Source organism: Eublepharis macularius, chromosome 6, assembly GCF_028583425.1.
Source record: "Eublepharis macularius isolate TG4126 chromosome 6, MPM_Emac_v1.0, whole genome shotgun sequence".
Taxonomy (NCBI): Eukaryota; Metazoa; Chordata; class Lepidosauria; order Squamata; family Eublepharidae; genus Eublepharis; species Eublepharis macularius.
Window position 1 is genome coordinate 134,586,446 of NC_072795.1, and position 16,654 is coordinate 134,603,099.

General features: G+C 49.1%; 1 protein-coding gene across 1 annotated transcript in view; it reads left to right on the forward strand.

The window, feature by feature from the left end:
• Nucleotides 1-14,352: 14,352 nt before the first annotated feature.
• RET (ret proto-oncogene) overlaps nt 14,353-16,654 on the forward strand; it is a 188,155-nt gene continuing 185,853 nt past the window's right edge. The window contains exon 1 of the mRNA XM_054982760.1: nt 14,353-14,810. Within this exon, the coding sequence (XP_054838735.1) occupies nt 14,741-14,810 (70 nt within the window). The 5' untranslated portion in view covers nt 14,353-14,740. The remainder of the gene's footprint in view (nt 14,811-16,654) is intronic.

Below are 16,654 nucleotides of genomic sequence, written 5' to 3' on the forward strand. Positions count from 1 at the left end.
GGCTCACATCATTCTCTACTCCTCCATTTTTTCCTAACAACAACCATGTGAGGCAGATTAGGCTGAAAGTGGGAGATTGGTCCATGGTCACCCAGCAAGCTTTGATGGCATAAGAGGGACATGAATCTGAATCTTGCAGATTCTAGTCCAGTGCTCTAACCACTACACCACACTGGTTCGCTGTATTTCTTGGGTTTTTTTTAATATGTGTGGTACAGTCCAGTCTCCGATTTACTATATCTGTGAGAACTAGGCCAGAGAATCCTGTGGCACCTTCAAGCCTAACAAATATATTGTAAGCTAACTTTATTTATTTATTTAATTAATTTGTTCAGTTAGTTAGGTTAGTTAACTTTTATGCTGCCTGTCCCTCGAACAAGATCCAAAGCAGTTTACAGATTAAAACTAACAATAAATATTACGTATTAAAACTAAGAAAAATACTACAATTGAGAGGTCCCACAAGAATACAACTAATAGTACAAAAGAAAAAAACAGCTGGTAAAGACTCCATGATACTTCATGGCTCAGTAAAAGTCCGTTGAGACAGTTCTGCCTTGCATACTCTGGAACCTAGATAGGTCTTGCAGGCCATGCATATTGTTGGACAGAGCATTCCACTAGGATGGGGCCACCACAGAGAAAGCCCTTGATCTGGAGGAAGAGAGACGAGTCACTCGGGGGCAGGCACCACCATTAAGCCGCAACATGAAGAACCCAGACTTCTTGGGGGATCATATCAAGACAGCTGGGCATTAAAGTTTAAAACCAGCACCTTGAATTTGATCCGGAAACCAATTGGAAGCCAGTACAGCTGCCATAAAACCATGATGAAATGATCAGGAGCCTAGCAGCTACATTCTGGATCACCTGCATTTTCTCAAGGGTCTTCAAGGCAGCCATGGATAGACTTAATTACAGTAGTCTAACCTGGAGGTGACCGTGGCATGAATCATTGGGGCCAGATCCAACCGAGACAGTCGGGGCCAGCTGGTGAGCCCAGCAAAGATGGTAGAATTCCGACCTTGCCACCGTGGACACCAACCTATCCAAGGATAGCAATGTATCCAACCAACCAATCCCCTGCTCTTCACAGAATCCACCAAAGATAACTGGATCCCATCAAGAGCCGGTAGCTGAACCCTCTCCAGAGACGCAGTCCTCCCCCAACCACGTAACTTCTGTCTTAGATGGATTGAATTTCAGCCAGCTGTCTTAACCGTTTGATCACCGCATCCAGGCACCAGGCCCGGTCTGAGAAAGCTGCTTCAGGCTACTTATTCAGCAAGAGGAATAGCTCTCACCAGCTTATTGGTGGCACCCAACACTCTACCTCCTGATGAGTTCTGCCAGGCTTATGGTGGCTGAGACAGACAAATCACCTAATCAGCCCCCCCCTAGCAGGAGGGGGGGGGGAGATATGCCCCAACCTATGTCTAGTAAATCCTAGCCACTATGCCCCATGTACCTTGAGGATGTTTTGAGATGTGAAGTGTGATGAAAACGCCTTAGATGTTTTTGCGCAATATTTTAGTGCAGTTTTATATTATTACTACCAATGTTTTATCATATGTTTTTATTATACATATTTATATGCTGCGAATCTGCTCTGAGCCTGCTTGAAGGGAGAATGGACTATAAATAAAATTTAAAAAATAATAAAAAACATTGTGGACAAGATTGCACCCTGTGGAATGCCACACACCAGTGACCGCTTGGAGGATCTTTGGTCTCCAATGGTAACCCTCTGAGAGTGGCTGCTAAAGTCCCCAAAGACCACTGGCCGTGGGAATCACAACACCTACTCAGAGATGGTCTCAGCAGGATGTCATATACGCCTGCCTGCATATCTGCCAATAATGTTTCTGTGTTGGGTACTGGGCCTCTGAGAGCATGTGAAGTTCCTTATTGATGCTAGCTTAGCCTGTTATCTCGCAAGTATATACTTTCGCTTTCCCAGCCACTTCGAGCAAGTGTCCTTGAATGCCAGCTGCGGCTGGCTCGAGATGTATCTTTCTTGAGAACTGGGATGATTTCATGTCTAGCCCAAACCTATCTTTTCCCCTTGGCCCCTTCACACCCAAACTTCAATGGTCACTGTCCCAAAGGCGGGAAGCTTCCCTATAACTAACACTAGCAATCCCATTCACGTCACTTCTGCCAATTCCATTGTCTGAGCACCTTGAACTTGACGGATCTCTAATAAAGTTACTTCAACCAATACACCTGAGTGTTTGCTGTGAAGGGCTTGTGGATCTACCTGCCAAGGACCGACACAGGGTATCTACTGGTATGCTAGGAGGACAGTACACCAGCAAGACAGACAACCTCTCCAGCACCCCACACTAGGCCAATATACTTAGTGCTGGAGATCTCTGGCACTGGGATCCTCTTGAAGGAAAAAGCATCTTGGATAACTACAACAACCACACCCACGCCTGTCCTTCAATCCAAGGTTGATGGAGGGCCGAGTAACCTGTAGGAGTCAGCTGAGTAAGAGCGACTACCTCACCAGCGCTTAGCCAGGTCTCGGACAAGCAAGCCAGATCAAAACCACTTGGCTGGATGATATCACACAGGGCAGAGATTGTATTCTTTATTCATCTGGCCTTACACAGCATCAAGGATGAAGATGAGGGAATCCCAGATGTCCGCGCACAATTACTCCTAAGGATGGAATGGAGGTGAGAAGGGTTCCAAGCATCTTCAAACTGCATTCCTCCCACCATCAAACTTTCCAGCCCCACAAATCACTGGGATGCCATGGCCACCCAGGCACATGCCAGCAATAAGATGTGAAAACAGCAGGATAAACTAATGTATAATAAGCAACATAACCAGGCAGTCCTAGTCACCTGATCTATCTGCCATAGATCTGAAGTTCACAAAGCTTTCCCGCTCATCTTTGCAGTCATTCTCTAGTCAGGATTGAGTGGGATCTCCACTTCATTGGATACTGTGCAACGGTAACCATTTTTTCCTTCTATCCAGATAGGAAAATGCACAAAGTGAATGATTGCATGTCCAACAATGTGTGGATTTAGCCATGCTTGAGCTAAATGGGTCAACCTTCCTGTTCTGTTGCCACTGCATTTCCCATCCATGAACTCTCTCCCCAGTTTGGAATGCTGCAGCCATTTTCGTTCTGATGCGCTTCCGTCCAGTTAGGTTTACATCCTCCTCAAGCATCTGAGGTATCCTATGTTGAGACACAAATAGGAACAGTTCCCTTTAGGGAGTCCCGATGCCTGGAGAACTATGCTTCAGTGCAGGGCCTGGGCTGAGATCATTATCTTCAGGTACCCTCCAAGTTTTATAATTAATTTTTTTTTAATTCTATGACCTAGGTTTGACTACAGCTATGATTCAGCAGTGACCTCATTGCTCAATACAGATCATTTATATTTTATGCTTCCAAAGTTTAATGCTGCAGAAAGGACTCATATGGTCTATTAATGGAAATGATCACTGCATTGTTTTTTGTTTTTTTTAAGTGAAGCTAAAAAGATACCTGATTGCATGGGTTGCTCAGGAGAAATATTTGGGGGCTCCCTGTCAAAGAGTGGCTTCATTGTGTGGGGTTGTGGATGACAAGGAAAACTAATGTTAGCAGCAGGGCAACTGAAGCCATGGGGAGACAGTGTTGTGTAGTGGTTAGCATGCCAGACTAGGACCAGGGTTCAAATTCCCATTCTACCACGAAGCTCATAGGGTGATTTGGGGTCAGCTGCTCTCTCACAGTCTAGTTTAAATGTGATGTTGAGCACGTGCAACATTTCATGGGTAAGTTCTTCCTGCCCAACCGCACTGTGATTAAACTGGGCCTTATTTGAAGAATGCAAGTGACATCAGTCCTTAGCTGTTCCAAGGTGGGCCAGTTTGCTGCAGGTTTTCGTCTAACCAGCTCAGTTATGTTTGCTTCATGATTCCAAGGAAGACATAACGGCCATCTTTTCACCTGCTAACTAGGGTGGCCAGGTCCCTTTTCCCTCCTGGTGGGAGGGGGGCCTGGTACTTACCTTGTGCCTCTGGTGTGTTTTCCTTTTGTGCACGATTTGCATGTGTGCTCTCCGGTGTGTGATTATGTCACTTTTGGGAGTGATGTCATCGCGCCAGCCACAGGTCTGCTCTTACACTTCACACAGGGCTAATTCGGACCCCTTTGGGGCCCAAATTGGACCCATTGAAGCATGGGAGCACGCCTGCAGCTCGCCCCGGCATCACTTGAGGAAGTGATGTCGTCACGCCTTGCGGGGACCACCCAGTGGGCACTTTCCCAGGTTGCCTGCTGGTGATGAGCCATCTCCAAGTGGCTTGCCACCTCCCGCCGATTGCCAGCGATCAGTGGGCAAGGGGGCAGACCCCCAGGAGATTGCTTACCACTGGCAGGCACCTGGGAACCCTACTGCTAACATATTCCAAAAAAAGGCTGTCACATATTGTATCCCATTGTATATTCATAACTCAAGCAAAATTCTAATGTAACTTGGAGTAGAAAATGTCTCATAAAAGTGTGTGTGTGTGGGGGGGAGTTTGTGGTGGCGAAATATCTTGTGTTTCATAACACCTAAACACCTAAAGCCTGAAAACACACCTTCTCATGAGATGGAAATAACGGCATCATTAATTTTGATGGTTGTTGCGGGTTTTCCGGGCTGTAAATAAAAATAAAATAAATAAAAATAAAATAAATAAAATTAACGACAATACATCATTAATTTTATTTGTACCTAGAATATTTTTCTACACCAAGAACATCCCTCTGTGGTGAGGCAGATGATCTCTAGGGTTATTAGAAGACCTCAGGCTACTAAGAGGGGCTGTATCTCTTCAGAGCACTTAAACTGTTTCCCAGTATTTTCTGGAAAAAAAACTCATGGGACTTTTTTTTACCTCTAAGAAAATTTATGGGATGGGGTAAAAAGGCACCCCAAACACAAAAAGTATGTTTCTGGAGTTCTTTTCTACCCCAGGTACTTTTTAATTTATGAAATGAAAACTGTAGGTGGTAAGTGACTGTAATTTGAAGACTTTGTTCTATTTTACTATATTTATGGCTCACTTTTCTCACTGAGACTCAGACTGGATTACAGAGCATGTCAATGCAATCAAATAGCCCGAGACATCTACAGTGAATCCTAAGTCCATTGATTTCAATGACCTTAGATCGGAGTAACTCTGTTTAGGATTTCACTGCTAATCAGCAAAGCAATACAAGTAGGATTTAAACATTAGAAACAATGCAAAATAAATTAGACGTGATCTATCAAAAATGCAGGAAGTGGAATTACAAAAGTAGGAAACCCTGCAAGAAGAGCAGGATAATACGTACAACAAAATGATAGCCATTGCATTGATTACAGTCCTATTCTCTTCAGAAAAGCATCTTCCCTAACCAGGTGCCCTGCTATGGCAGGGGATCAATTGTGTGTCCCCCCTCCCGTCACTGCTTTAGTGGCTGGCAGTGGGGGAGGCCTTAAGAAAGGGGGGAGCAGGCTGCCAAGCACACACATGTAGTGCAGCAGTCCCCAGAGATTATGTCATTTCTGGCTGGATCTAGAAGCAACAGGTCATGCTTGAACTGATGTAATCTCTGGGGCCACGAGCATGCTTTGCACCTGCACATAGGTGAGTACCCAGCACTAGAGATGGGCACAAATCGAATTACGAGTAAAAAAACCCGCACGAACCAAGTTGGTTCGTGGTTCGCGAACCAGTGGTTTGTGGAAGCTCATTTCCACGAACTTCCATGAACTGGTCTACCAGTTCATTTGGGTCGTAAAGCCGTCCTGCGAGCGGCTTGCAAGCGGCAGGTCCCTTTAAACTATCAGCTGGCAGGCAGCAGCGGGGGATCCCCCCTTGCCGCCTGCCAGCTGATAGTTTAAAGGGACCTGCCGCTTGCAAGCCGCAGGGCCCCTTAAACTGCCCAAACCCCAGCCCCCACTCCCCCAGCCCCAGCCCCACACTTACCTTGCCCTGTGGGCCCGTGGTGTTCTCCCCCTCCTCCCGCGAGGGGCGGGGCGGCCATTTTTGGCTTCTTCTGCTGCTGCGTGGGCCCACAGGGTGGCGGAGGAGGCCGAAAACAGCCTACCTCGGTCACCGTGGGAAGGCCATTTTCAGCTTCCTCCGCTGCTGCGCAGGCCCGCAGGGTGGCAAAGGAGGACGAAAACGTCCTCTTTGCCCTTCAAATGGCTACCGCGGCCGCCTTGGATCCCCCCCTTGCCGCTTGCCAGCTGATAATTTAAAGGGACCTGCCACTTGCAAGTCAAGAAAGGGCCCTTTAAACTGTCAAATGCATCTTTCCCTGCTGCTGCTAAGCAGCCGGAAAGGGGCATTTAAACCCCATGAACCACGAATTGGTTCGTAAACTTGCCCCACTTCGTGCCAGTTCGTGGTTCCTGGTTCGTGAAAATCCACAAACCATGAACCTCACAGTTCGGTTTTTTTGTGGTTTGTGCCCATCTCTACCCAGCAGTCTCCCCTCCGTTTTGGACTGGAGTGGTGGGAGACCCAGAAACACTGCCACAGCCCTATTACTTTGATTTGGAAAAGCTCTGCTAGGGCATAGTTTACGGAATGATAGACGCACAGGAGCTTTTGGGACTTCCTCAGGCAGGTCATTCCAGAAAGCAGGGCCAGAAGAGAGAAAGCACGTTATTGGTCTGGTATTTTCAGGTTTTATGTACTAGTGAAGGGGTCCTAAAAATAACGAAGTTGCAGATCCACTTCTCTTTTCCTTCTGCCAAAGAAGTGTAACTGGGGCAGGAATTTAAGCACATCTTTGCCGGCTGTTTTTTTTTTTTTTTAAGTAAAGAGTTGCTTTGGGAGAGGTTGATTTAGAGGCTGGGAGGGCGTCTTTCTCCAACATGGGACTTTCTGCTCCAGATCCCCTCCCCTCCAACTGCTTCCTCTCTTTGCAAGGTCCCAGACCTGTGTTTGTGACCTGAGGAATGCACACAGCACACCCCTCCTTTTCTCACAGGAAGGATTGTCCAGCATCCCCCCCTTAAGCCAAGCAAATATCCCAAAGGGCCACAGCAAGCAAAAAGGGCAATGCAGCAGAAGAGGGTTGCCAGCCTCCAGGTGGTGGCTGGCGATTTCCCAAAATCACAACTGATCTCCAGCTGGCGGAGATCAGTTCCCTTGGAGAAAATGGCTGCTTTGGAGGGTGGACTCTATGGCATGATACCACTCTGAGGCCCCTCCCCTCCCCAAACCTCACCCTTTCCAGGCTCCACCCCCCCAAATCTCCAGGAATTTCCAAACCTTGACCTGGCAACCCTAAGCAGAGATGACAAAAATGAAACTGAAACCAAGACGTGACCACGCAGAGGCATCTTGACCCATCGACAGCCCCTGGTTGTTTTTTCCAGGAACAGGAGTGTGCTGCTGCCTGCCTGGATCTGAGGACAGACAGTTCTGTGCTTTGCAATAACTGACTCATCATCTGCAACATCATCTGCCTTTGCTACTCCTGCCCAGAAGTGCAGCATATGCTGCTGCAGCAAGCTGGAAAGAGTTTCCAAGAGGAGGGGGAGGAGGAGGGTGGAGAAATCTCGCAGGCCAATGATTCAAGAGAGGAGCCAGAGGAATAACCGTAATGTTAATGACAGTGCTGGGTTGGTTTTGCATGAGCAGCCAGATTGAAAAAGCCTGGCCACAGCAGCATTTCCCGGACTTTGGTGAACAGAACAGAAAGACAGGCTGCTGTCTTGGATTAAAAATGGAGGCATATTCCATTGCCAGACCTGGAAAGGTTTGCTTTCGGGTTATAAAAGTGTAGGTAGTACCCAGTGTTTCTGTCGGAGTGGCTGTTTGTGCATGACTCCTGGCCAGCTACTCATGCAGGGATGCAACAGACCTCCCTTCAGAACAGGGTCTTCTGGCTGCATTTCAGAATCAGGAACAACTAAAACACATTTAATGCAGCAATGTAGCATTGGTCGTATATTTAGGAGACCCGGCCAGAGCAGTAAATCAAGCAGAGATATAGCAGGCCTCCCCCTCCACAGATGATCCCTTTGCGTTCAGATCTTTTGTTTTTTCTCTCACACGTCATACTTTGGCAGGGCAGCCGACCCCGAGGGGAGGCCTGGAGATCTCCCAGAATCACAACTGATCTCCAGGTGATAGGGATCAGTTCCCCTGGAGAAAATGGCTGCTTTGGAGAGGGGACTCCAGGCATTATCCCCTGCTGAGGCCCCTCCCCAAGCCCCACCCTCTCCAGGCTCCACCACCACAATCTCCATGAATTTCCTATTCTGGAGTTGCCAACGTTAGCTAATTGGTATGTTATTGTGGCTGCTGCAATCCAAACAACATTTTCCTGGGAGTAAGCTCACTGAATAAAATGGGACTTATTTCCAAGCAGGCATGTTTAGGATTGAGCCCTTTACGTAGTCCGTTATCACATGGAGTGACTTTAGTGAGTGCACACGATTTTTAGGGGCATAAATAGAACAGTGGCCCTGACCTGGATAACCCGGGCAAGTCCGATCTCGTCAGATCTCTGAAGCTGAACACGATCAGCCTTGGTTGGTAATTGGATGGGAGACCTCCAACAAAAACCAGGGTTGCAGAGACAGGCAGTGGCAAACTACCTCTGTTAGTCTCTTGCCATGGAAACCTCACCAGGGTTGACAGCACTTGACAGCACTTTCCACCACCACCAAATATAAGTGACAGCTTTAAGTACTGCTTCATGGGCGTGCGATTGTTCGCTGAAACTTTGACATGCCAGAGAAGGTGAAATGTAGGTTTCATGGGAAATCTGTGGTATAAGACTGAGGTATGATTTCCTTAAGCTCTTTCCCCTAAGAATTGAAATCCGTATGTTGCCAGGCCTTCAGGTGCTGAAGAGAGGGACAGAGTGGGAAATCAAAATGGCTGATTACCTTTGTTCCGTAAAGGTACTCTAATGCCATCATGGGGAGTCATAGAAAAACGATTCACAGCTCAAATTAAAGGTCACTTGATTCTCTTTAATATTGAGTGTGTGATTAATGAACTGATTAAACTTGTGTGAACTGATTAAACTTGATATAGACCAGGGGTCCCCCAAACCTTTTAAGGCTGTGGGCACCTTTAGTGTTTTGACACAGCATGGTGGCCCAACCATGAAATGGCCGCCGCAGAAGGTGAAGCCAACAACAAAATGGCTGCTGCCGGAGGCAAAGCCACATCCACAGAGGAAGCCCAGGTGCAAGGGAGAAGAGGGGCAATTACACATACACCGAGAAAGGAGAGAGAGAATAGAATAAATAGTGTGGTGGCAGCTGCCACTGAAACTATATTATTTTAAGCTGCGTAGCCATTTAAATCCTTGGTGGCAATCCGAAGCCCTGCTGGGCAAAAACCCCACCTGGCCCCATCCACTTCCAAAAAACACTTGGTGGGTACCAAGGCAATGTTTTTATACCTGCTGAGACACTGATCTTTTATTTCATACGTTAAAATGGGTGTCTGTGAGCCAAGCTACAAGTGACGTCTGACACAGGTTGGACACTGGTCAGCTTCCCTCAAGTTTTGATGGGAAATGTAGGCATCCTGGTCTTGCAGCTGTAATGGAGAGCCAAGCTGTAAAACCAGGACGCCTACATTTCCCATCAAAACTTGAGGGAAGCTGACCAGTGTCCAACCTGTGTCAGGCATCACTTGTAGCTTGGCTCTGTATGAACCAGCAAAAGAGTAGCAAGTAAGTCAAAAGGACCTTGGACCTACTGTATTTGAATCAGAACTGTGCACTTCAAGGATGGTGCCGAGATGCTTAAGTCAGACGTTCCATGCCACATCAACAAAGTTTGATGTAAGGGTTGTATCATAGTCATGGATTTTGTTAAAATTTTGCTTAGTATGCATGTTGAAATACAGCTACTGAAAAAAAATCACAATTGACTAGGGCTTCATGGCAAACTTCTTTCCATCTTTGGGACCAAAATGTCTTGGAGTAGCCCTGAAATTTCCGATCAATGCCTTTTCTTTCGTTGCCCTATGCAGTTGCCAGTTCCGGGTAGGGAAATTCCTGGAAACTTGGGGTGGAACCCTGTGACTGCAAGGTATGGGGAGGGGAAAAACTTCAGCAGGCTATATAATGCCATCGAGTCTTCTCTCCAAAGCGTCGTTTTCTCCAGGGAACTCATCTCTGTTGTCTGGAGATCACCTGTAAATCTAGGAGTTCTCTAGGCCACACCTGGAGGTTGGCAACCCTCTTGCCCAGGCAGTGTCAAGGTCTGTATTTTACCCTTGACTCTGTTAGTACAGGGATAATTCTTGTCCCAAATGCCTAAGTTGAAGACTTCTTGACACAGTCAGTTTTAGAGGTTTTTAACATGTGTATCTAAAGATATAAATCAGGGATCCCTGATCCCTTTAAGCCAGTGGATACTTTTGAAATTTTGAGGACTTGGGTGTGACTACACAAGGGCTGGCACGGGGGCTGGGGCCAGTCAGAAAAGGTCGGGGGGTTGCGCGCCAAGTGTCCTCCTATGACCTATGCAGCTTTTCTGGTCAGATGCTGCCTGGAGATACTAATGTAATGTCTCCTGGTCTGAAGAGATGTTTTGTTGAAGCAGCAAAGGCACACCAGAAGCCCATCTGTGGTTACCATGGCACTCACCAGGCTCAACACAATAAACACGTTGGTCAAGACTCATATCAAACAGATACGCTTACAGGAGAGCCGGGATCAGTCTGGACGGCCACTTGAGTGTGCCACTGGTGTCAAACCCAGGCTTGTTGCTGCATAGCAGGTGAAAGGATCCTGGATCACATCTCTGGCTCAAGCTGGCCTGCAGCATACCCAGGGCTTTTTTTCAGGGGGAACGCGGGGGAACGGAGTTCCGGAACCTCTTGAAAATGGTCACATGGCTGGTGGCCCCGCCCCCTGATCTCCAGACAGAGGGGAGTTTAGATTGCCCTCTGCGCCGCTCTGTGGCGCGAAGGGCAATCTAACCTCCCCTCTGTCTGGAGATCAGGGGGCGGGGCCACCAGCCATGTGACCATTTTCTCCGAGGGCAACCCAGTGAGTTCCACCACCTCTTTTCCCAGAAAAAAAGCCCTGAGCATACAACGTTTATCAAACCTTCCCTTGCCAAAACTGGGGGTTTGTAGATGTGTGTAACAGTGGTGATAAGCTAACCACCTTATTACACGGGCAAAGCGGCAGAGGGTCTAAAAAGCTTCCATTCTCTGCTCTGTTTTCTTTTGCTGGAGCTTTTAGCTGAGTATTGATGACTTGCTGGAAAGGCTAATAGGCTGTTAAAAGTTTTTTCCCCTCCCTTCTCATTTGTGGTTCAAAAGTGGCATTATACTAATAAGCAAGATGCCTGCGTCCTGGACTGCTCTGGGCGCCTGCCAGGGAGGTGGCCTCCCCTCCAGCATCTCTCCCTCTCAGGCAGAATTCATCCTGCTTTCCCCAGGATGAATTATTCAGCACCTTTAATGTAGTTGGGGTGGGGCAAGTTACTATTCTGAACCTGATCCGGTTGTATTCGGGGGCAGTTACAGGACACGAGTTGTTGGAGCCGCTGCTTCTCTCCCCACCTCTGACCCAGATCTTTGGGTCACTCTTTTATGCAGTGGCCCATGCTAATGTTGCTTCACCATAAAACCTCCAGAAACGTTCAGAGCTAAAATTAAGCGGGGGGGGGGAGGGGCATAATCCTCAGGACCTCCCTCTTGACTGCCCGTCTTCTCACCCTTATTTTCCTACAAACATACCAACTCTCTTCCTTGGTCTTAAAGAAAAAACTTCCCCTGCTTCTGTCAGTTTTTTGCAGCCGGGTGTGCAGATGGCAACTGATGGGATGTCACCACCACCAGTGGCCAGCGGCTGTGGCTCAGGGGCAGAGTGTCTGATTCTCACCTTGAGGGCATCAGGATCGCTCTTCCATCAAAGGTATCAGGTGATATGGAAGACCCTGCAGAGCCCCTGCTAGCCAGAATCTCGGTCGAGTTAAGGCAACGTCAGGTGTTCCCTTGGTGTGGTCGAGAGCCATTCGGGAAGCCATGCCCATGTGGTCAGCATGCCACTTTTCATGTTAACTTGAGGATCAGATTGAAGGTGGGGTCCTTTCCACTGACATGATGCCCTCCTGTATATACTTAGTGCTCCCTCTCTAAGTTTTTGACAGTCGGCCCAGCAATAGCTATAACAAGTCTGTTCATAGTTCCTCTTTACTCTGCCCTCCATTATTAAACCGTATCCTTTGATCCTATCTATCTAGACAGTGTTTCATAAGGGTTAGAGTGTTGGACCAGGTTCAGATCCGTGCTCAGCTGCACTTTCAGCTGACCAACCTCACTGGGGTTGTTGGGAGAGCCGGTGTAGTGTAGCAGAGTATTGGACTAAGACCAGATGGATCCAGGTTCGAATCTCTCCTTGCCCTGAAACTCATTGGGTGATTTGGAGCCATCATTCTGTCACAGCCTAACCTACCTCACAGGGTTGCTGTGAGGATACAGAGGAAGAGAGAGCCATGTGTGCCTTTCTGAGGTCCTTGTAGGAATAAAAGTATGACAGATTCTCTCAAGGAGTTCAGAGTTGTGAACATAAATCCACCTGGCTCAGGGGAGGGGAAGAAGGGTTAGGAGAGGGATGGTAAACCTAAAGAGACAGGGTGGTGTAGTGGTCACAGTGCTGGACTAGGACCCAGGAGATGCTGGTTCAAATCTCCCTTCAGCCACGAAGCTCGCTTTGGGCCCAGCCTACCCCAATCCTGCAAGGAGCTCAGAGCTGCAAACATTTTACTTCAAGATTCATAGCCCACTTTCTCTTCTTCCATTTCACCGTCACAACAGCACTGTGAGGCAGGTTTAGCTGAGAAGGAGTCCATGCCAAAGTGTGTGTGTGCTATGTGCTGTCAAGTTGCCTCTGACCTATGGCGACCCTATGAATGAAAGACCTCCCAAATGTCCTATTGGTTATCAGACTTGCTCAGATCCTGCAAACTGGAGGCCGTGGCCTCCTTGATTGAGTCAAGCCATCTCGTTTTGGGTCTTCCTCTTTTCCTGCTGCCTTCCACTTTTCCTAGCATTATTGACTTTTCCAAAGAATCTTATCTTCACATGATGTGACCAAAGAACGACAGCCTCAGTTTTGACATTTTAGCTTCTCGGCAGGCTTGATCTGATCCCACTTACTTGTCTTCTTGGCCATCCACGGTATCCACAAAACTCTCCTTCAGCACTACATTTCAAATGAATCGGTTTTCTACCTGTCAGCTTTCTTCACTGTCCAATAGAAAAGAGTCCAGATGCATCTGACGAAGAGAGCTGTGATTCTCGAAAGTTTTAAGTTACAATAAAGTGGGTGAGTCTTAAAGGTGCTACTGGATTCTTTATTATTTTGCAATTACAGACTAACACGGCTAGTCAAGCCGTGGATCTTCACTGTCCAACTTTCACAGCTGTACATAGTAGCGGAGAATAACATAGTTTTGATTATCTTGATCTTGGTCCCAGGGAGACATCTTTATCTTTGAGGATGTTTTCTAGTTCCCTCAGGGCTGCTCTTCCAAGTCTCAACCTTCTTTTGATTTCTTGGGTGCAGTCGCTCTTTGGGTTGCTGATGGAAAATGGGTTGCTGCCAGATCCTAACCTAACATCCTGACAATTCCACCGAGTCTTCCCTTAAGGACCTTCTTCTCTCAACAGCCCTGAGAGACAGCTGTCCAAGCATGCCTCGGGGGCGAGCGGGGCATTGGACCCAGCGCTCTAACCACTAGGCGCCACTGGCTGTTCCCCCGCTGCCTTCTCTCTTGCAGAGCCCCTCGCCGCAAGGCTCCTGCCAGCCGCCTGGCCCGGCCCGGCCCGGCCCCTCCCCGGTCCATTCCCCCCCCCCTCCGCGCGCTCCTGCTGCAATTTATTCATTAAGTTGGGCGAAGCGGCTCGTCCATTCGCTGCCCAGCCTGCGCGCTTCCAGCCGCCGCTCCGCTCCGCCGCGAGGGGGAAGAGCCCAGCCCAGCCCAGCCCTGCCCAGCCCTGCCCTGCCCTGCCGGCTGCCTTGCCAAGAGCCTCATTAGGCGAGCGCGGCTCAGCCCCCAGCACCGGGGAAGCGCCTCGCCGAGACCGGACCAGACCACCCCAGGCGGCAGCGGCAAGCGGCAAGCGCAGCCCCCGGCCTGGCTCCCGCACAACGGGCCGAGCGGCTGGCTGGGGCTCGGCGGCAGCATCCTTGGCCGGAGCGTCCCGCGCGTTTGGGGCAGAGCGGCGGCGCCCTCGGGTCCGCGGCGCCCGGGGACCGGCCAGCCCTCCCGCTCGCTCGCGGCGCGCCTCGCCCCAGCCTTCCGGCGGCCAGTGAAGAAGGCGCGCCCCGGTGGCCGAAGGGCCTTCGACGCCGGCGGGCAAGCCAAGGCGAGCCGGGGCTGAGCATCGGCGCTTCAGCGGCCCCCGGACGGTTGTGAGTTTCTCCGCATTTCCCCGAGGCGCTGAGCCCGGAAGGCCGGGAAGTCTGCGAGCGGCCACACCTTCCCACGCCCCGGGAAACCCGAAGTTGGCACCGCTGCGGGCACCGCCTCCCGGCCCCGCCGGCCCTTCCATCGAAGAAGCAGCGGAGAGAGCCGGGAAGCCCTCTGGCCATGGGGCGACCTGACTGAGGCACTGGGGGACCCCGGCCAAAATCAACGCCCCCCCCCGTCCTCTCTTTTTGGAAGGGGGCCTCTCGCACGCGTGTGGCGTCCGAGCCTCTTCTGGAAGCGCGCCGAGAGCGCTTCGCCGCCGTTTGGAAAGGCGCGAAGGCAAAATGGGATTACCGAGCAAGGGGCAAATGCCTTTGGCCAAGTGGGCCGTGAGTCTTTTCTTCTTCGGCGAAGGTGAGTCGAGCTGATGGAAGGGGGAGGTTGAGGGCACGATTCAGACAACGCAAAGACGCGGGAGGGCATCGGCTCGCGTGGGGCTTCCTTCCAAGCAGGCGTACATCGGCTCCGGTGGTTTGATCCCCGACCGCTGGAGGGATTCCGCAGGCACCTGCTAAACAGTGCGATCCTAGGAAGAGTTACGCCAGTCTAAGCCCATTGAAATCAGTGGGCTTAGACTGGAATAACTCTGCGTAGGATTGCACTGTAGCTTCATCCCGTTGAAGCCGGTGGGAGGGCGCCGCTGCAGCCCCGCGCCTGGTTATCCCGAGCTCAGGTTGCGATTTGATGACTTACCTGGGAGCAGGTCCCATTGACGGCAGTGGAACTCGCGGGTCTACAGGCGTAGGGGTTGCGTTTCAAAGGCAGAAGACCCATCTGGCTTAATTCAGAAAGTCACACGGTGGCCGTTGCTGCGGAAGAAACGGTTACAACTGGGCTAGATGCTCCGGCGGAGGGCAGTGCGGGTTACTTCAGAGCCATGGTGCAGCCTTCACGTGCTTGGACCGGGCCCCTGCCTTTCACCTCTCCTAGCCCTGAACATTTCTATAACTTTTTCGTATCTGCAGTGACACTGTTGTCTATCTGCATTCAAACTCGATTGTATGAAATGCCCCAAATTCGAAGCACAATAGGACAGAGTTAGACGGTGGTGTGTGCCCCCCCCCCCGAGCCAGGTTCTCTTTCCTCACCCTCCCATTATATTAAATTGTCTTCAGTTTGATAAATGGAAAAAAGCGTCAAGATGAAAAGTTATTGGCTGGCTAAGCAGATGATGCTTCTCGCAGCTGTTTAGTTTCTAAGGCAAACAGAAAAAAGCCATTATCTCCCCCCTCCCCGACTCCATCTGGCCGTGTTTGCCAAAGCGTTTCTGATGTTTACGTGAATAAATCAAAGTTGGTGTTTTGTAAAGAGTCTTGCCGGTAGTCTCCTGGGGTGGGGGGACCCATTTAAATCATTAACCCCTCCCCGTAAGACAAAGAACACCTTTTTCAGACTGAAATCACTGGCAGCGTTAGAGGTGGGGCATTTGGCTATTCTATCGCTTGTTTTCACTTAATGCTTTGCCCGGATTAATCATTTGAAAACCCGTCAGTGGTGGGTTTAAATAATCATGAGTTCTGATGATGATAAAAGGGGACTTTGGCATCCTTCTTGGGGGCTCCAGAGCTGTTTCCGCTGGAAACTTAGTTCTTACAATATTTTAAGTCTTTGTGCCACAAGACTTTGTCTGTCTTTGTTCTTTGCTCATGGTAAAGGTCTGTACCTCTTTTTCATTGTGTTCTAAAACTTTATGAAAATATGGCGGTTGCCATAATTCGGTTTGACTTGACAGCATGTGTGTGTACACACACACACACACACACACACACACAGAGAGAGAGAGAGAGAGAGAGAGAGAAAACAGGTATAAAATGGACAGAATACAAACATTAGAAGTCCCCTTTTACTATTTATCGAAGTATTTAATGCATTTGCCAGTGTGCTTTGTGGATGCCTCATGCTTCCTTTAATTTCCCCTGCATACATTTAATGTGGTCAGTGTGCACACTGCTTTACAGAGTAGCTTGAGTACAAGGGAAAATCCTACTCCCTACCCTTGAGGTGCTTGCAATGTATGTTTCAACACCAAGAAAAGGCACTGAGAGAGAACAGTACAGAGAGATACAACAGCTTTTCTTAATGCAATGTTCCCCACTGGCAGTGTGGTACTTTTAGAACTACAAACATTTGCAGTTTGGAAAGTGATTTTGCATTTTAAAATTCTGAACACATTATGTCGAAGGGAACGGAACGTGGAT